This window comes from Solanum verrucosum, unplaced genomic scaffold (assembly GCF_900185275.1).
Source record: "Solanum verrucosum unplaced genomic scaffold, falcon-dt-bn FXZP01000746.1, whole genome shotgun sequence".
NCBI classification, from domain to species: domain Eukaryota; kingdom Viridiplantae; phylum Streptophyta; class Magnoliopsida; order Solanales; family Solanaceae; genus Solanum; species Solanum verrucosum.
The window spans coordinates 340,960-363,244 of NW_026020790.1; the positions used below are offsets into that span (position 1 = coordinate 340,960).

The following is a 22,285-nucleotide window of genomic DNA, read 5'->3' on the forward strand; positions in this document are numbered from 1 at the left end:
GTCATAACGGCCAACCCTCTCTTCTTCCCATGGATTCCTGTACCACTACAGGGGCATGCGCAACAAGTTCCCAGTCAAGCTTCGCTGGAAACTCAACAGCCACCTTTATGGCAACCTGGGAGCGGAATGCAAGAAGTAGGACTGAGAGGTTCCTTCACCGAAATCTTGACTCTCAAACACACAGCTCTAATGATATTCCCAGAGAGGGAGGATAAAAAGTATGTTCACATATGTCCAGTGACCTTGGTGACATGCTCATTCGATCTCCGTCCAGCGGTGAACACAACTTTTGCCAAATACGCAGTAGTGATGACCCCAACACTACTTCCTATTCGCTCTCCGGACGAGGACGATCCGCTGATAGTCAACCCCCCAATCACTTACACTCCAATGATCAATCCCACTAGCTTTATTGTGTGTAACATTAGGGGGGAATAATCCTACCTTCAAAAGGAATTTTAGAGAGCTCATCCACAACCATAAGCCTTGCATGGTAGCTCTCTTGGAAACTAGGATGACTAACTATGTTGGACTACGCGATGAGTTTGGTTTTGATGATTTCATGAAGGTTCCGGCAATAGGTAGATCTAGAGGTTTAGTCTTACTTTGGAACACTGTATGGTCACAGTCTCCGGCATTAGGTAATCTGAATAGGAGCTGCATGCAATGATCTATGTATACCCCGACCCTAAGATCTGGTGTTTGAGTATTATTTACGCCAATACAAAAAGTTACAAAAGACACATGTTGTGGGAAAAACCTTGAATCTGTTTTCCATTCCTTCTCATCTCATTGTCCTTCTGATCTTTGGTGCATTGTGGGTGATTTTAATGAGGTTCTTAGACAACATGATAAGTGGGGAGGTAATGTTATTAATCGCTCTAGAAGCTCTCGTTTTTGGTCTTGTATAAATCACTGTAACTTGATTGACTTAGGGTTTAAGGGTAGTCGTTATACCTGGTCCAACCACAGAGGAAGACACAAAGGCCTTATTTTAGAAAGACTAGATAGATGTTTTGTCAATGATAAGTGGCTGGATCATTACCCTAACGTGTCTGTCACTCATCTCCCAAAAACACACTCTGATCACAACCCTCTCCTAATTAATTTAATCCCTAAAGCTCTCACTTCTATTGCCAAATCCTTCAGGTTAGAGAGTTACTGGTTAGGACATCCTGAATTTAAGACTATTGTTTGGAATTGTTAGCTGAACAGGGAATTTGCTACTGCCTCTAGTGTCTTTAAGAATAGAGTCACCCATTGGAGTCGCATCACCTTTGGCAATATTTTTCGAGAAAATAAAAGACTCTTAAGCAGAATAAACGGTATCCAAATTTCTTTTGCCTACCCATTGCTGATATCTAATTTTGGACCTTCACAATATATATTAATCATCGAGCTTCTTAAATTCCAAACGATTTGAAATAATTAACTTTATAAAATTCAAAATATTTTTCAAGTTATTTTAAATAGTTGTCACTTTTTATAATTTTTAAATAATATATATGTTTTAAAGAATCATGTATATAATTAGTATATTTTATGAATATTCGAAATTGTCTCAAAAAGATTTTAGTTTTAGTTAAATATTTTGTCAATTAGTTTGGTTTCAGTAATAGTTTATATCTTTAAATTAATTAGTTTATAATTTAGTTAATTACTTTATTTCGTTAAGACTAAGAAGTTCGTTAATTTATTAATATTAATTTGTTTTATTTAATCTTTAATCAGATTCACTAGTTGAGTCAAATTGGCTAAAATTTAAAGTTAAGTGGACTAAGTTTGCAATTTATTTGGTCATTTTTCTAATTCAAATATAACCATCTTTTTGTCCCACTTCATGGACCTTTTTAGAAAGACCAAGTGTTGGGCCCTCAACCCACTTCTCCAATTCAATTACCCAGCCCATTTCTTTCTCCTTTCCAGAAAACCCAACCCATCAGCAATACAATTTGCAGCAACAACATACAACAACAACATCACCCGATCGACCCCACCTGCATTCAACTTCTTCACGCGTCTTCTTCCCCATAAATCCAGCAGCAAATCGCGGTTGATCAAACCCGAAAATTGCGCCAACAGTACTCTCCCATATGCAAGAATCAGCCTTTTCCCTGATTTTGAGGATTTTGGTACAAATTTTGAATTTCAAATTCATTAAAAAATCTGCCTGTTTCCCCCTCTAATCAAATCCAATTTCTTTTATAAAAACCCATCTTTGCCTTCAGTTTATGGAGGGGTGAGCATATGGAGAGGTTCTGAGTTCGGTTCTTTGGCAATAGATGTTTTGCACTTAAGAATTTTATAGTTAGCCCTCTCTCATTCTAAGTTTCGAGAAGGTCGCCGCTCAGATTTTCTTGGTTTGCCGTTTGTATTCGAATTTTGTGGTGGAAGAATTGCTGCCCTCCTTTGCTCGTTCGTCCCATTTGCTGCTCCAAGAAAAGTAAACCCAGTTCCTCTCTTATCTTTCAAGCTGTTCTGTTTGATTTTGGATATGTATTTAGATTCTTGTATTCTGAAATCTTGCGTGTGTATAATATTATTTCTCCAATTTTGTGGCCATTTGATGAGTTTTCCGTATAATGAAATTAGGCGTTTATGTGTTTATTCCTTGATTTTGGGTATTGTAAACTTAAAAGAGCATATGTTTCTTCCATGGTGATAAACTCCTCTTCCAGTTGAAAACCCCAAAAAGCATGAAATTGTTAATTCTTTCAATTGCTAGCCCATTTGAGATTTTTTTTTAAATCTCTAGAATGGAGGTTTGAAGTGTTTTAACCTCTCTATGTGACTTGTGCACTTCTCCACATTTGTTTAAGTTAATGTTAATTTATTACTAAATTTGAAAAATCCCGCTTATGATTATGTTATCTCTGACCTTCTAAGCTATTTGTTTAATGTGTTTTGATATTATTGTACCAACTAATGACATTGTGATATATATATATATATATATATATTATTTTAGTTGGCTCCACTGCTAATATATATATTTTCTTTAGTTGTGGTTTCCACCCTTATCGATTTTTACAAGTTGTATGTTTTAGTTGAAATCATTTGAGTTGTTTTAAATTTTGTGATATGAGTCTTCATGGACTATTATTATATGATATTTTTAGCAAATCTTGAATAAACTTGCTTAGCTGTAGCACAATTACTAGTGATTTCCTTTCTTAACAAAGTACTAAGAATTACCCTAGTCTACTACTATCTTGGTTTAATTAATTCCGTTGCATCATGACAATTTTCTTTCCATATACAAATAGTACGATTAGTTGAATATCGTCTAAACACACTATCTCATTTTTATTCTTATCATCCAAAGAGTCTCCTATATATGCTAATTCATTTTTTATTTCTTTGCATGACTTCTCTAAATGAGTCCGTTGGACTCTTTTCCTTGCATTTTCGTTGGGCCGAGCCTAATAATTTTCCTCGAGTTAGCCTCGTTGCCAAGCATGAAAGAGAAGCTGATATGTAGCTTGTATACACTAAGTATACACTGATATACACTCAATGTATACACTATATAAGAGCAGCGAAAATGGGCCAAAGGCCCTAAATTTTCCAACAGCTGGTTGAGATATATCTGGGCCAAAATCTCATCCATTTGATACCATTTTTATGTTAGATTTAAGACAGGTTGAGGTAGGCTAAGAGGCCCAAAATCAGAAAGACCCAAATCTCCCTCTCTCACTCTCTCTATTGTATTTATTAATTTGTTTAATTCTTACTTTCTTATTTGCTAATTAATCTTAAGGTTAACTCAATCCAAAATTCCCAAAAGATGAACCACTCTTGTATTCTTTATATACTTAAATATTTTAATCAAAATTTTCTCTTTGATTTAATTAATTCAATTGGTTTAAGTTATTATGTTTGAAATAATACAAATGAATTTTATTAATCCAGTTTTCTTTTCTTAAAATTCTAATCATTTGCAATTCAATTCAAATATTTTAATTATGGCCCCACTTTCTAAAAAATCAAAAAATATCTTTGTTTAACTATTTTTTTTAATTAAATTTTAAAAGTCATTTTTATAATCATTTTTTCTGAAAAATAGTCAAAATATTTAATCTAAGTCGTAGGATAACCGTATATTAGCCGACGCTTCAAATGCCTTAAAACTCTTTTTGAAGCGTAAATAAGAACCTCTTACCCATTTTTATCTAAATTTATAAAGACTTAATCTGTTAGTCTTTTTTAAATTAACTTTTCTTAATTTTAAAAAAAAATTAATTGGCGACTTTTTTCTAAGTATTTTTTCTCAAATTGGTTTATACTTAGAACATTTCAAAAAGTATTTTTTCTAAAGATAATAAAATCACGACATAACAAAAATGACGATTCTGCTGGGGATTTAATATGTTCTAATCATAACAGACTTAGGTTAGTTATTAAGGTTTTTAGCATATGCTTACTTGCTTGCTTTATTTTACATGCCTAATGCTTTATTTTTCATGCTTCTGTGATATAAACTGCTTATTTGTTATTGTTTATCTAAAATGTTTATTTGTTACTGCTTTATATAAATTGTATATTTGTTATTGCTTTATAAACTATCATTCCGTTCATACTTCCTCTAATTCTGGAAAATTCACACAATCACACATACACACGAGGTGTGTTTTGCGCACCCGTAAATTTCTTTTAAAATCTCCAAAAGTTAGGAGAGTTGGCATATGCGCGAGGTATCCGAATCTTTTTCCGTGTGACTGCATAGCCTCCTCGCTCGAGTTGTCCACTCGGGAACCTTGTGTCTAGTAAGCCAAATTTTAGAAAACATAATATATAGCTAAGCCACCCCTCAATTTAAGTCATGCATGCATATAGCTTAGGTGGATTCATCCCGGGTATCGATTCCACATTTAAGAAGTCCACCCTTATGTCTATGGGTTTCACGATCCAACGACCAACAAGCATATTTTGTGCAACATGATAATGATAGACGGATCCAAGCCTAATTTTGACATAGTGAGTTAGGAAATTACGTGTTCATTTTACTTGGTAGGATGAATTCAGTCCCCCAAGTGCCCAAAATTAGGATGGTTGAGGGTTTCCCGTGCAAATTGAAGGCATGGTGGGAAAATTTCACTCCAAGTGAAAAATTGGCAATTGTAAGAAGGTTGGGGTTCCTTCCTATGCTATTCAAGGTTAACCCGGACAAACATGTGATTAAAACATTAATTCAGTTTTGGGATCCAGACCGTGTTGTGTTCACATTCAAAGACTTTGAACTAACACCTAAATTAGTGGAAATATGTTATTTCATCAGTTTGAAGTATCGAGGAAGAGGTCAAATTATTCCACACAGTCATCAAAGAAGAAATTTCTTCGCTACTTAGGACTGAAAAATGAAAAGAAACTTCGATGCTTCGAACATAATTGGGTTTCTCTGGATTACTTATACGAAAGGTATGGACGCTCGGATAGTTACAAATTTTTCTGGAAAGAATTCTCTTGCACTTATGTTCATTGGCAAGCTAGACGTCCTATCGCATTTGTTGTGGCTCTACTAGGGACTTTAGTGTTTCCACGAGAACATGGTCATATTAGCACCTGCATATGTTCTTGGCTCGAATACTTTTTGAAGGTGTTAATGGCGAAGAACTCACTCTGGTTCCCATGATTTTAGCAGAAATATTTTGAGCTCTTGGGAAATGTAAAAAAGGGGAGGCAAACTTCTTTGAAGGTTGCAATCTTTTTTTACAAATGTGGGCAATTGAACATTTTCACCAGCGTAAAAATATGGATGATATATGCTTTAGTAACGCAAATCATATTGACAGTTTTTATGACAGGATGAGAAGGTTTGTGTCTCTGGTTGGTACTGATGACTGGTATGGATATCTGGCCTCCCGCACCAGTAACCAAATTTAGTGGAAATATCCATTACTCTCACATTCCTCGTCCTATATAAGATGCCGAAGGTTTTATTATATCGAGCTTATTGGGTTGAAAGGTCTCCAGCCATATGCTCCGGTGCGCCTGCTTCAACAGTTTGGTCAAACACAAGTAATCCCTCTTCGAGCAAACATGAGGATTTCTGAAATTTCCTTTGGACCAAACTTTGAAGTCCCTAGAGCCAGAGGGATGCTTCATGAATGGAACAATATTCTCACGATAGATATAGGAAATAGGCCAGAAAGAGAAATTCCAGAATATCAGGTGTGGCTTCGAGAAGATCACAATAACATGAGTCTAGAAGGTGAACAAGGTTTTGAGAATATTGGGACGACGATCTGGATAAGACATTCTCATCTTGGAACCAAAGTGGTCACTCTTGAAATGTGGGCTAAAATGGAAAATATAATGCAATATTTGGACAATGCGGGAGCAGGGCCTAGCAACGTGAGAGCGTCATCTTCACTTCCTCCACTAGCGTGATTGATAGCAAGAGTTGGGCAAAGTCTTAGATTTGTTTATTCTCTCTTTGTTGTACTTTTTTATTAGTATTTCATAAAAAAATTGAGGGTCTTTGTTTTCCAAACTCGAGTTGTCACAAATTAATGACTTGGATCAATCTATCATAATCACATTATGTTTGACGTTTAGGCCTACCCTTGGCACAAAAGGGTCACAAATATGTTTAGGACGCGATATTTGTTTGTTTGCTTGTGTACTTTAACTGCTTATGTGATACGTTGCTTGGAATGAGGACATTTTTAGTCCACTCCTTTTCAAAAAAAAATCTCTAAAAATCTCTACAATACCAAATACAAGTCACCACTTCAACATTCGACCAAATACTCTTTGAGTCTTTAGTTTCCCAACAAAATTTGAACTTTACTTTCAAACCCTTACTCTCCCATCTCATAAAAAGGTCAATTTTTCGTCTCAAGTCAAAAAGAAAGTTTGGACTGCGTAGGGCCTGAATTCTCCTTGGGAGATACATAGGCAGCCTTTCAAGGCCCTACCCCTATCTTTTTAAATTTTTCTTTTCCCCTTCATTCTACAAGAAAACGTTGAATTCACACCAACAGGTGCCAAAAGATGCAGCAAGAAGACCTTAGCTCAATGCAATTCAACCTTCGTGGGTCACTAGTCTCAAAATAAAATGAGCAAATTCCTGCTTGTTCAAAATCAGTCCCCGTTACTCGTGGGTTAACATGTCCTCAAACGAAGCAACTTTTATGTGTTTATATGCTTTCTATGTGCTATTTGCACTATTTGTCCTGCATCAAATTAACAGATTTGCTTTTGAGTTGTTTTCTTCTAAAGGTACTTAGAACTGGTCTGTGTCGGTAAGCTAGCCGATCATCCCTACTTCACAAGATCCAAGGCTCCTAAAGGTTTCTTCCCTAGTCAAAACTCACAGAAGGGAAAAGCAGTAATGGGTAACAACAATGAAGAGATTGGCCTTATCGATGTTGTCGTGGCTCAGCCCGTCATTGCTGATCAGAACAAACTAATTATGCAGTTGATGGAATAGATTACCGAGATGAGAGATGAAATGCAGAGAAGACAAGATTTGCCTAATTCGATTTTTGCTTTCAATACTCCAGCAGACGGAAGGTCTCCACTTCACTTTCCTCCTTCGAGTGCGGAACAAGCTCAAAACCCACCCTCCAGTCCTGCTCAAAATCACTCGATCATCAACCTAACCACCCAAAATCCCCATTATGCCTTTGCCTATTACCAGACACCACATCCTCCTCAAAGTACCAACCCTAGGCGCCACTTCCTCCTCAAAATGCCAACCTTCAAGCTTGTCCGCCCTCCCAAAACCAAAACGTTAACAACTTGCACACCTCCCTCCACCACCAAAATCAGTATACCAACGCCCAGACTTTCCCTCAAAACTATCAATCCCCTCAAAATGCCCAGAGTCCCTCCATTGCTCCACCTCTACCTTATAAAACCACTTTCCAAATCCCAGTCCCCAATGAGCCTTACTCCAATTGTTCTGAACTCGACCACTATGAAGAGCAAGAGAGAGAGTGTAGATCAAAGGAAAAGGCCGCCAAGCTAGATATGAAAGAAGAAATCCAAAAAGCCATGAAAGAGTTGCACTGCATTCCTGAAGTCGGCAGTTTGAGTTATGAGGATCTATGCAATCATCCAAATTTGGACCTCCCGGAAGGGTTCAAGGTACCAAAATTTGATGTTTTCGAAGGAATAGGGAACCCCTTAGCACACCTAAGGGCCTACTGTGACCAACTCGTGGGAGTTGAAAGAGATGAAGCTTTATTAATGTGACTTTTTAGCCGAAGTCTCAGTGGAGAGGCCTTGGAATGGTTTACAACTTATGAAATGAGACAATGATCTAGCAAGAACGCTCTGACTAAGGACTTTATCGAACGATTCGCCTACAATGTGGAGATCATTCCTGATCGTTATTTCTTAGAAAAGATGAAACAGAAATCAAATAAAAGTTATAGAGAATTTGCATACAGATGGAGAAAAGAGGCAGCTAGAGTTCGGCCTCCTATGTTTGAGAAAGAAATTGTCGAAGTATTTGTGTGGGTTCAAGAGCTCGATATTATGATAGAATCATGTTGCTCATAGGAGCAAAGTTTTCTGAGATAGTCAAAGTAGGTGAGGCTATCGAATACGGATTAAGAATCAAGAAGATTGCCCATGTTGCCGTCTCGCTCGGATCCTTGGGTTTGTTGAAGAAGGAAAGAGAAGACGTGTCTTCTATCTCTTATGAGGGGGAAAAGACCCCAAAGAAATACTCATCGTACCAAGGTCGTTCTCGACCTTCATAGAGTTCATACCCGACTTGTTATACAAACCAAACTCCACCCTCTCATTATCGAAATGTCTCCCCAAACTGTGAGAATGTCCAAACAAACTACCAAACTCCTCCTCCAGTATATCAAACCCCACCCCCATACTACCACAATACCCTTCCAAATTTCCAAAATCCACAACCAAATTACCAAACCAATTCCTAACCAAGATATCAATCCCCCCACCACAATGCCCCAGATTATCGTCAAATGCCTCCCCCTCAAAAAGGAAATTACGATCCTCGTCCAAGGTTTGAGAAGAAGCCCTCTAGGAATTTCACTTCGCTCATTGAAAGCTGAACAAAGTTATTCGAACGATTGACTGTGAAAGTTTTTATGCATCCAGTGGGGCCCAAGCCTGTTGACACTCGCTCAAGGTCTTACAGACCTGACCAGAGGTGCGCATATCACTCCAACGATGTTGGACATGATACCGAAGACTGTATCAACCTAAAGCACAAAATCCAAGATCTGATCGACCAAAAAATGGTCTCTCTCTAGGCAGTCGCGCCCAATGTCAATAGAAATCCATTGCCAAATCATGGAGGCGTCACTATCAATATGATAGAGATAGATGATGATTGGTGCGTGACAAAGGTAATAGTTCCGATCGCTCCTAACAAACTGGAAATTGTTGTAGCTTCGTTGTGCATTAGAGGGAAGAAAGAGTTTGTGATTCTGACACCCAAGAAGGCTATTGCCTTGGTGCCAAGAGAAACTCCTGCCGGACCAAGGTTTGTGATTGATACGGCTGCTACCCAGGGTATGACTTGATCCGACAGATGTTACACACCAGAAGAGTTAGCTCAGGGAGCACAGAAGAATGATCAATCTAAAAGGCCAATTAGTGAAGTTGAAGCAGAAGAGTTCTGGAGAAAGATTCAACCAAAAGATTACTCGATCGTGAAGCATCTGGAGAAAACACCAGCTCAAATTTTGGTGTGAGCCTTAATGATGAGTTCACAACTGCATAGGCATGCTTTGATGAAGGCTTTGGATACCTTTGTGCCCATGAGTACTAACAGTAATAATCTGGTGGCCATGATAAACCAAGTCATTCGAGGATACCACACCAATTTTTGTGACGAAGAGCTGCCCTTTGAAGGTAGGATGCATAACAAAGCTCTGTACATTACCATTATGTGGTGAGACAAGGTTATAAATCGCATCTTGGTCAATGACGAATCTGGTCGCAATATTTGCCCGTTTTTGACTCTTAAGTAGCTTAACTTCGACTTGAGAAAGGTTCATCGAAACCAAGTCAATGTTAGGGCTTTCGATGGAGTGAAAAGAGACACGTTGGGTGCAGTAAACTTGGATATTCAGATGGGTCCTGCATAATTTAATGTGGAGTTTCAAGTGTTGGATATCAATACTAGTTATAATTTGCTTCTGGGAAGACCATTTATCCACATGACTGGGGCTGTACCTTCTACTCTTCACCAATTGATGAAAATTGTTTGGAAGGACCAGGAATTGGTCATTCATGGTGAAGGGAGCCATTCTAATGGATATGTGTCGATTGTTGATGATGTCTTTCGAGGTTTTTATTTCTACACGGTGGAGCTAGTAAATGCCACCGGTGATGATTTGGCTCCTCAGCCCCCTATGCCTTATGTGTACAAGATGATAGCTACTGTTATGCTCCAGAGTGGTTTCGAACCAGGTTTTGGATTGGGGAAACATTTTCAAGGAATTGTCGAGTCTATTCAAATTCCCGGCAAATGAACAAAGTTTGGTTGGTATGTATCCACATATGATGATGAAGCAGAGGTGTTGAACAAGGGTGTTGATCAAGCATTGGTTAGGCCAATTTCTCATTTGTACCAGTCATTCTGGGTGCGAGAATATGTCAATGATGGTGGTCTCGGGGAAGGAATTTGGGGCCTTTTTGAGGAGATTGATGCGGTCATCGAGGAAGAAGCTGGGACATCAACTATTCGTGATGCTGAGCCAGCAGAACAGTGTCAGAATTGGACCTCCACACTGCTCCTAATTCCCCGTGCAGCGTGGTAGAAAAGACATGTGTTTGTGTTTGTTTTGAAAATTCGGTGGTAGTCCGAAAAAGGCCCGAGACCTACCTTTATGCATATTTTACTTGTTTTAAGTCTTTGAATTCCCTATGTTTCAAAAAGGCTATATGACCCTTGGTCATGACCAAAGTTTGTTCCCAATTTGTCAACTTAAATGAATAGCCTCCCTTATCAAAATCCTATTTATTTATTTATCTGTTTACGTTTACTTTCCTAACTTTGTCTGTTTATGATTTAAGTAATAATAATTTAAAACCTATCAATTTCTTGTCATGTCACGAGTCGAACGAACAAAATAAAGCAGGTGATGATGAATGCGAGGAATATGAAGAAGAAAATGAGGTATCTGACCATGTTGATGAACAGTTCCGACAATTTGAGAATCAACACAAACAAAATTTGGAAGAAACTGAGATTGTGAATCTAGGGGATGAGGATTGTGTTAAAGAAGTAAGAATCAACGTCCATCTGACTGAAGCTCAAAGAAGGGACCTGATTCGTTTGCTCAGAGAATACATCGACGTATTTGCCTGGTCTTATAGAGATATGCCAGGGCTAAGTACGAACATGGTTTCTCATAAATTGTCGATCAATCCAGATTTCAGTCCGATAAAGCAGAAAACCAGTAAAATCAAGCCAGAGCTGTGTTTGAAGATCAAAGAAGAGATTACCAAGCAGATTGAGTCTAGAGTGGTGGAAGTGACACAATATCCCACTTGGTTAGCCAATGTTGTTCCAGTGGCCAAGAAAGATGGATAGATCAGAATTTGTGTCGACTACAGAGATCTCAACAAAGCTAGCCCCAATGATAACTTTCCATTGCCGAACATTCATATTCTCATTGATAACTGTGCTAAACATGAGGTGCAGTTGTTTGTAGATTGTTATGTGGGTTATCACCATATCCTGATGGATGAACAAGATGTGGAAAAGACAACCTTTATTACGCCTTGGGGTGTATATCATTATCGGGTGATGCCTTTTGGTCTCAAGAACGTCGTTGCTACTTATATGAGGGCTTTGACAACTATCTTTCATGACATGATTCACAAAGATATTGAGGTGTATGTAGATGATGTCATAATCAAATCCTGCAAGAGTTTGGATCACTTGACTCACTTGAGGAAATTCTTTGATCAACTGCGTCGTTACAATTTGAAGCTAAATCCCGCCAAATGTGCTTTTGGAGTGCTAGCTAGCAAGTTATTGGGATTTATAGTCAGTAGAAGGGGCATTGAGCGTGACCCTTCCAAGATCAAAATGATTCAAGAGTTACCTCCTCCGAAGACCAAGAAAGAGGCGATGAGTTTCCTGGGAAGGTTGAGCTACATCAGCCGGTTGATAGCCGAATCTACCGTGGTGTGTGATCCCATGTTTAAGTTGTTGAAAAAAGATGCCTTGACCAAGTGTACTGGAGAATGTCAAACTGCTTTTGATGCCATCAAGAATTATTTGTCCAATCCGCTGGTGTTGGTCCCTCCACGAGAAAGAAGTTCATTGTTGCTATATTTTTCCGTCTCGGATAACGCATTTGGATGGGTGCTCGGTCAATATGAAGAAACTGGGAAGAAGGAGCGAGCCATCTACTACTTGAGCAAGAAATTCACTTTATATGAGGCCCGTTACACTATTTTGGAGAGGACATGTTATGCTTTGACCTGGATTGCTCAGAAGTTGAGACATTATTTATCTTCGTATACCACATATCTTATCTCCAGAATGGACCCATTGAAGTATATTTTTTCAGAAAGCAATGCCAACCGGAAAGTTGGCACTATCACATCAATGATTAAAGATCCATATACAAGTTACATTGATCATTTGGATATAGAGGTAAAAGAGCAGCCTGTTCATTGTTCACATGTTGAAGTAGAGCTAGATGGTTTGCCTTGGTACTTTGACATAAATAAGTATTTCAAGACTGGACTTATTCTGAGAATGCAACGTTTAACTAGAAGAAATCAATACGCCGTATGGCTAACAATTTCTTTACAAGTGGGGAAATCCTTTATAGGAGGACTCCAAATTTAGGTCTTCTCAGATGTGTTAATGCTAGTGAAGCTGCGAAGCTTCTGGAACATATACATGTTAGAGTTTGCGGTTCTCACATGAATGGACTCACTTTGGCTAGGAAGTTCCTCCGAGCTGGTTATTTTTGGATGATTGTGGAGCATGATTGTTGCAAGTTTGTGCAGAAATGTCATAAATGTCAAGTGGATGGTGATTTGATTCGAGTGCCACCTCATGAACTCAATGCTATGAGTTCACCTTGGTTGTTTGTAGTTTGGGTAATGGATGTCATCGTTCCAATAGAGCCAACCGCCTCTAACGGACACAGATTCATTTTGGTTGCCATTGACTACTTTACCAATTGGGTGGAAGCAGCTTCCTATAAGTCGGTGACCAAGAAAGTTGTAACTGATTTCGTCCGTAACAATCTGATATGTAGATTTGGAGTATCTGAATCCATCATTACTGATAATGGAGCAAATCTCAACAGTCATTTGATAAGAGAGATATGCGAACAATTCAAGATTACTCATCGAAACTCAACCGCTTATCGTCCCCAAATGAATGAAGCTGTAGAAGCTGCCAACAAAAACATAAAGAAGATTCTGAGGAAATGATTGACAATCACAGAGGTTGGCATGAGATGTTGCCATATGTTTTGTTGGGATACAGAACGACAATCATAACGCCAATAGGAGCTACTCCATACTTGTTGGTATATGGAACAGAAGCAGTTATACCTACCGAAGTTGAGATACCTTCACTGAGAACAATCCAAGAAGCTGAATTGAGTAATCCTGATTAGGTTCGCAAGTGGATTGATCAGTTAACATTGATTGATGAGAAGAGAATGATTGCTGTTTGTCATGGCCAATTGTATCAACAGAGAATGATTCGTACTTTGAACAAAAAAATGAGATCTCGAACATTCGAAGAAGGACAATTGGTCCTCAAACGCATCTTCCCCTATCAAAATGAGTATAAGGGAAAATTTGCATCAAATTGGCAAGGACCATACATGGTTCGTAAAGTGTTATCTGGAGGTGCCTTGATCCTGTCGGAGATGGATGGCCAGGAGTGGCCAAAACCAATCAACTCAAATGCTGTCAAGAGATACTAAGTCTGAAAATTAGTTTTTCTCTCATCACTTTCCTTGTAATCGTATCATTTGCTTGTAATTGCTTATGTCAAGTTTTAATATCCTAGTAATGAACTACGTTTGACCTGAATTCTTAAGAATGAGATACGTAGGCGGTCTATGTCAGCCTCAATCGTTTCCTTATCAAAATTTCATATTTTTTAATCCTCGAGAGGAGAACTACGTTTGACTTGATTCCTACCTCAACGGGATACGTATGCGCCATAACGGCCCGGTCATATCTCCCATAAGATTTCTATTTGTTTTCCTTTATAATAGAAACCAGGACATAATTTTTGAGAGGAACTCAAAAATTCTCAAGAAGAAGATCTCTCCAACAAGTCAAGACTAAAGCAACGTTGAGAATTGTAACTGAGACAGAATTTTTTGAGAAGATCTCAAAAATTCTGTGATTTGCTCACCAATAGTTCAAGATACGCCAAGACAGTTAGCTGGGACAATTTTTTTTGAGGATGACCTCATAAATTTCAATAAGGTTCATCGGCAATTTAGAACAATTTTGAATACTTCCCAACAAGTAATCAGATAGGTCTCGAGGCATCAACTTCAAAGACGTTCACTAAGCTTGACGTGACATGACACTTGACATTGACCTTTTCCAAATATTACTTTATGAAAATCTATTTTCCATAAAACTCTTCTTTTGTGTTTCAATTATTTTTGCATACAAATGTCTTGTCTTATCTACCAAGAAATGGGAGATTGGAGAAATCAACCGGAGATAACCAGACAAGGAGCAGACAACCAAAGGAAACGACACAGATCAATTCACTTTAAACTAACAATTTTTCTGTGGATGCAGGTCTATAAGTTTGCCTCAAGATCATCATATTCCTCCATTCAACGAACATGGAGAAGTCAAAAGGCGAGGAGCTCCCCGAAATTGATAATTTTTCTATGGATGCAGGAAAAGTTTTAAGCTTCTTATACCAAAGAATCGGGGATATGAGTAACATTATTTCATTCAAATTCTCTGCAAAGCAAGGTCCATAATGAACACACGATTATGTTCGAAGATGAAGCAAATGGAATCCCCGAAGAGAGAAATTATATTGTTTTCCAACAACTAAAAATACTCAGAGGAAGTAATCTGCATCATATTTTCAGATATGATAATATTCCTATCCGAAGAGTCATATATATCGTATTGTCAAATGAGACGATACCACTACTTCGAGGGTCATTTTTATTGTATTGTCAAAAAGACAAGGCCGCCACCATAAGATACATAGAAGATCACCTACATTGTTCGGTGAAACATTATCTTCGTTTGATATCGGAGGCATCATCACTATCTTCATGCACAGCAAGAGGAAGAACTCATGCATAGCAAGAGAAAGAGCCATGCATCACGGGAAAAGTCATGCATCGCGGGAAAGATTCATGCATAGTGGGAAAAGATTCATGCATCGCGGGAAAGATTCATGCATCGTGGGAAAAGTCATGCATTGCGGGGAAAAGATTCATGCATCGCGGGAGAAGTCATGGATCGCTAGAAAAGATTCATGCATCGCAGGCAAAAATAAAAAAAATAAAAATTCATGCATCACGGGAAAGAAGTCATGCATCGCCGGAAAAGTCATCCTCAACTACGGTTTTCGAGGAAACATCACCTATATTTTTCAAGGAAACATTATCTTCATGCATCGCGGGAGAATTTGTGCATCGCAAGAAAATCAACATCAGCTGCATCATTTTCATTGCAAGAACAACATCAGGAGAACCATCAACAATGACGTCAAGAGAACTATCAACATATTACATACACCTATTTTATTACTTCGACATCAAAAGAAGAGTACATTGAATAGTATTTTGCAAACGAAATACAAGCTTATTTGCTCTACGCCAAATTGGGAGAAGGTGATGTCAAATGTTCAAGGAGAGTAATTAAGTGTCAACACGGTAAAAGACACTATCTCCCCATTTGAATTGCATTTTTATGCTAATGAATTTTATCTCAGTCTTTGTCGAGAGCATCAGAGAGGATGAATTCTCAAAAACAAACCACAGGTGCGGACAATGTGAAACTTTTTCTTAGCAGCGAACTAAGACATAGTCCAAAGAGGAATACCAAACTCTTAGGACGCGAGCTGAGGAGAGACTTCCACCACAATTAAACCACACCCCTATCAGAAGGCATGTGGGTTTTTCTTAGGTTTATCGGTGTCAGTTTTGTATTCGGAAAATTTAGGCGTTCACCGGAGGCATCTTCCCAATCCGAGTGACAATGCACCAGGAGCTTTGGAAAATATGTCCGTGTAAGTTCTTAATGGGTGTGAAGTGCACCACATTCATGACTAAGAGGTTGCAAACCTCTTTTTCATACTCGACTTACTTTGTCACTCTTCCCAACCGAAGGCTATCTTAGCATAAGAGATTTCCTTTTTCAACCGATCGAGTCGAACTATAAGTAGCCTGATTCTCTAAGTTGAGGGATATGTAGGCTGTTTGAATGTTGAAAACTCGGTTGTATTCCAACATTCTCTCTTAAAACCTTATTCCCAAGCATTCTTGTCTCTTCATAATTCGATATCATGATAGCTTTTGAATTCTTTCAAAATGGTGCGTTAAATCAAGCTTATCGAACTACAAGTGGCTTGAATTCTCATATAACCTGAGATATGTAGGCGACCCGATTCTGGAGTTCGGCCATAATTCCTAAAGCCCGTACCAAAATCCCTTCCGGGAAGGATGAAGATGTGGACAGTCAAAAATGGATTTGTCAATTTCATTTGCCTCAGATTTCTTTCATCAATCCAAGTCAAACGAGGGATAGTTGTTGACACCCAATTTTGGACCTCCACAATATATATTAATCATCGAGCTTCTTAAATTCCAAACGATTTGAAATAATTAACTTTATAAAATTCAAAATATTTTTCAAGATATTTTAAATAGTTTTGTCACTTTTTATAATTTTTAAATAATCATGTATATAATTAGTATATTTTATGAATATTCGAAATTATCTCAAAAAGATTTTAGTTTTAGTTAAATATTTTGTCAATTAGTTTGGTTTAAGTAATAGTTTATATCTTTAAATTAATTAGTTTATAATTTAGTTAATTATTTTATTTCGTTAAAACACAAATGAGTTGGCATATAATAAAATATCTAATCTTTCATTAAGATAATTTTTAATTTCATTTGGAAATAAGAAATATAATAGTGTACATGTTCCACCCCAATAATTATATAAAGTCTAAATAAGTAGTATCTATTTAGTTGTAATCTAGACACATTTTTTTTATATAATCAGAGAACATATTTAACTAAAAAGGAATAAGAAAATAATACATTATAAAAGAACATTTAAAACTAATACAAAAAATCATTTACAAATGGTCATCACTATAAGCACTTTACATAAAATAGTACAAATAATTCATTATATTGGTTGCAATTCATACAACATGATAAAAAAAATTATTTCATTCCAAACATTCTTTACAATTAATTAATCAATCAACCATAACGCCTCCGATCCAAATACAACAATAATGTTATTGCCCTTAACATTTCTACAAAGATTGATGACAACTTTTCTTTTGCGGTCTATGACTATGACCATAAAGGAAATCAAAAAAGAAGAAAGAAATGATATACCAAAGATGAGAAAGGATCTTAATTTATAAGAGAATGACATTAACATACTTTAGTAAGAAGATCAGGCATGAGATTTGTAAATTCATTTCCCTTTCTAGGTGACTTTAAATAGTAAAAACTTAGGTGAGGGGAAATGAAAGGAACAAATAAAAGAGGCCCATCAGTTTCCTACTTAATTATGTAACCTTTGGTCTTCGCCTTAATTCATTGAACAATTTAATTAGAAGTCTTTTTGTCTTCTTGATAATAATTACTTATAACAATTTAGTATTAATTCACCATACACCATGAATAAATTGTAACGGAAAGAATTTGATAAATTTGATATTGGCTTAATCTGCAACATCTCTCCCTTATAGTAACTAAAATTTACTATTTAATATTTAATTAACAATTTATTAGATGATTAATAGTATTTGTATTTGATATATGGACAAAATGATAATCTAACTTTTGTCTAACATTCTTCCCACTTTTAGTATAAATATATGAAATATGATAATATAATAATAATATATAGTATGATATATGATATGATGTTAATATAATAATAATATATAATATGATATATGATATGATGTTTAAATTTCAGTATACATATAGATTATAGATGATAACTATTATTAAATTAGATATTTTAATTTGAAATTAATATAAGGAAGTGCAAAAGTCGTTAACATTTTTATTAAAATGATACAATTTAATATTTAAATTAAATAGTTAAATGTTTTTATAACATTTTAGTTTATAGTAGTGGTAAAACCGTAATTCAATTTTTAACTTTTTTTGTTCCCACTTATAGTAATATATGATTAATTTGTTTAATTCTTACTTGCTTATTTGCTAATTAATCTTAAGGTTAACTCAATCCAAAATTCTCAAAAGATGAACCACTTCTTTGTGTTGTTCTGTTTTCAACAAATTTTATTTTATCAACTCTTGTATTGTTTATATACTTAAATATTTTAATCAAAATTTTCACTTTGATTTAATTAATTCAATTGGCTTAAGTTATTATCTTTGAAATAATACAAATGAATTTTAATTAATCCAGTTTTCTTTTCTAAAAATTCTAATCATTTGCAATTCAATTCAAATATTTTAATTAAGGTCCCCTTTCTAAAAAATAAAAAATTATCTTTGTTTAACTACTTTTTTTAAAGTAAATATTAAAAGCCATTTTTATAATCATTTTTCTGAAAAATAGTCAAAATATTTAATCTAAGTCGTTGGATAACCGCATATTAGCGGGCGCTTCAAATACCTTAAAAACCTTTTGAAGCGTAAATAAGTACCTCTTACCCATTTTCTCTAAATTTATAAAAACTTAATCTGTTAGAGTCTCTTTTTAAATTAAGTTTTCCTAATTTCTTTAAAAAATTAAGTTTTCTTAATTTCTTTTAAAAATTAAGTGACGACTCTTCTCTAAGTATTTTTCTCAAATTGGTTTATACTTAGAACATTTCAAAAAGTGATTTTTCAAAAGATAGTAAATCACGGCATAACACCCATATAGCAATTTTCTTCATCAATTAGAGCAAGATCTCATTATTGATTACAACAATCTGCTAAAGATCGAAGAAGATCATTGGAAAATCCGCTCTAGAATTAACTGGCTTAAACGAAGGCGATGCTAACACTAAGTTTTTTCATCTTTCTGTCATCAATCAGAGAAGAAGAATTAAGATCTCTTTCTTTAAGGATGATCTAGGAAACTGGATTAATGATCCTAATCAAATTATCCAACACACCTCCTCCTAGTTTCAACAAGTCTTTGCGTCAGATCACGTTTATTCAAATCTGCAGGGAGTCTATGGTTTCACCAAAAGCTTCCATAAAATTGATATTTCTTCCCTGTATAGATCCCTCCAAAATCAGGAAGTGATCCAAGCTATCTTCTCCTTTAAGCCTTACAAAGCTCCGAGTCCCGATGGTTTCCACCCCATCTTCTATCAAAAGCACTGGGACATGGTCGGAAACTTGGTTCTTAAGTACTGCCACGACATTTTTGAATCCGAGGCTATTACTCCACCCCTCAATGACACCTTGTTATGTCTGATCCCTAAGTTCAAAAATGCTAATCAATTAAATTTTTTTAGGCCTATAGGTCTATGCAATACTATCTATAAAGTGGTCACAAAAATCATTGTTAATCGTATTAAGCCCTTCCTGGATAAGCTCAGTGGTCTGCAACAAACTAGTTTTCTTAAAGGAAGACGTGCTAGTGATAATGCGATTCTTATACAGGAAATTCTTCGTCACTTGAACCGCACTAAAAGCTCCAAAGGAAGCTTCATTCTTAAAATCGATCTTGGAAAGGCATTTGATCGCATAGAATGGTCATTTGTTTATCAGGCGCTTTTATATTTCAAATTTCCTCCGAAAATTATCAACCTTATCATGAGCTGCATCACTACTAGCAGAATAACTTTCCTAGTGAATTGTACGAAAACATAATATTTCTCCCCCTCCAGGGGAATCCGCCAAGGAGACCCTGTGTCTCCATACATTTTTATTCTTTGCATGAATTTATTATCCAATTATATTAATTACCAAGTTGATATCCTCAACTGGGTATTAAACTCTTGAAGAATGGGCTTGCTTTCTTTCATTTATTTTTTGCAGACGACTTAACTTTGATTGTCCAAGCTAACCCCAAACCATTCAGACCATTCATCGGGTGCTATCCTCCTTTTGTAGCCTTTCCGGAGAAAAAATTAACTCCCTCAAATCTAAGGATTTCTATTCCAAATCATGCAGGGATGATACTCGAAATTTTATCCGCCAATTACTTAATATTACTCAAGCTGAGAGCTTCAGAAAATATTTAGTTTTCCCCATTCTCAATAAAAACCCTTCATCCTCCAACTTTATTCATATCCTCGATAACATGAAGACTAAACTCTCTAATTAGAAGCTAAATTTCCTTAGCTAGGCTAGTCGTTTGACCCTCATTAGATCGACCCTTGACGCTATTCCAGCTTATACTATGCAATACTTTATCTTGCCTAAAAAGATCTGTAAGGACATTGACAAGATTCAAAGAGACTTCTTTTGGGGATCTACTACCCAAAAGAGGAAATTACACTATCTTAGTTGGGATACGGTAACCAGGCCCAAACACAAAGACGGGCTTGGCCTCTCAAAAGCTATTGATAAAAACCTCTCCATCGTTGCAAGTCTCTCATGGAGACTTCTCACTAACCCTAACTCTATGTGGGCTAGTACGCTCCTTAATAAATATAATTCTAAAACCTTGATTTCATCCTCTTCTTTTACCTGGCAGAATATTTTGAAAGGAGGGAAACTGTGTGCACAAGGGTTAGCTTGGGTAGCGGGCACCGACAAACCCATAGACCTATGGAACCATAGTTGGATCCCCCATACTCCTCCCCTTCGTAACCTTATTCATGGACCCTTACAATGCAACGAGTATACTCTTAAGGTGTCCAATATTTGGGAGCGAGACAAGTGGAACTGGGGAAAACTCTCTATAGTCATTCCTGATGACATTGTTAATGAGGCCAATTCTGTTACGCTAAAAAATCACACTAGGGACATCCCTTATTAGTCCCTTCAATCTGATGGCATGTTCTCTACTAAATCAGCTCGCCGTCTACTAGATTCTACAAATACTGCAGAATATACTTTCCAATGGATCTGGTCGCTGAACACGCTCAACAAGATCAAATTCTTTCTCTGGATTTGCTCTTATAACAGACTTCCTACTCATGCGTACCTCCATCACATAGGGATGATCACTGATCCCACTTTCCCTCTATGCCATAGTGCTATAGAAACTATTGAACATATCCTCTTAGATTGTTTTTTGGTTAGGAAATTTTGGCTAGACATAGGGTTGAAAATGCATCATATTATCAACACTCCAACTCACTGGTTGCAAAATATTCATGGCCTTGATGTTCCCCTTCGTGACACAACAACTCTGCAATGGAAAGACTTCTACCCCTTTGCGCTATGACATATTTGGTTGCAACGTAATCAACAGGTTTTTCGTCCCAACACTTCGTCCACTCCTACTATCTCTCTTCCCTTCACTCTCATGAGAGCTAAAGAGTTCACTTTGTTGGGTTTTAGCAAGGTGTGAATGGGAAATAAGAAGAGAAGATTGAAATGTGGGGGAACCAATTTTGGAGGGAAAATGAAAAGTCATTGCAAATGAAAAGTCATTTCTCCCATATTGGTAAAAGAAAGGAAAATTGTTGTCCTTATATTAGGAAACACCTTCTTTAGTTCTTAAAAAGTTAAGAAGAAGGTGCCCCCTTGCGTCGTTGCTCGGTCGGCTTCGAATTTGGATTTGGATTTGGCAAGTGATTGATTGATAATATTTTTGGACAAAATTTATTTAATTAATCTCATTAATTGATTTCCTTTCTCTTATAAATTAATTCAGAATGTTAGTTAATTAACATAATTAATTTTGCGTAACAAAATTTATTTGAAATTCACGTGTAACAGTAAAGACGTTCTGAAGGGACCTGTTCCTTCCGAAAAGGTGTTACTTTTCCCAAAAAGACACAACGTTCTGGAAAGACACCATTGTCCGAACATACGCGTTCCTTGCTGCAAATGGCTATAAATAAGAGGTCTTTTTCATTTTTCGTCTTCTGAAATTTTTTCCTCTCTGCATACATTTCTTACAAAAATAAATTGTCGATCGATAGAGTCAGTGTGTGCTCTCGTTACTGTTCTTGCTTTCACTGAAATTAGTGAAG

The 22,285-nt window shown here is 36.6% G+C and overlaps 1 protein-coding gene across 1 annotated transcript; it reads left to right on the top strand.

The window, feature by feature from the left end:
- Positions 1-13,394: 13,394 nt before the first annotated feature.
- LOC125813120 (uncharacterized) lies at positions 13,395-13,901 on the top strand. Its single transcript, XM_049492604.1, has 2 exons — positions 13,395-13,496; positions 13,587-13,901. The coding sequence occupies exons 1-2, from the start codon at positions 13,395-13,397 to the stop codon at positions 13,899-13,901; spliced, it is 417 nt and encodes a 138-aa protein (XP_049348561.1).
- The last annotated feature ends 8,384 nt before the right edge of the window (positions 13,902-22,285 follow it).

Bases quoted from the DNA above. Each gene is read 5' to 3' on its own strand.
- LOC125813120 (XM_049492604.1), top strand. From the start codon at position 13,395: ATGATTGACAATCACAGAGGTTGGCATGAGATGTTGCCATATGTTTTG. The intron at 13,497-13,586 runs GTATATGGAACA...AATCCTGATTAG, and splicing joins GAGCTACTCCATACTTGTTG to GTTCGCAAGTGGATTGATCA.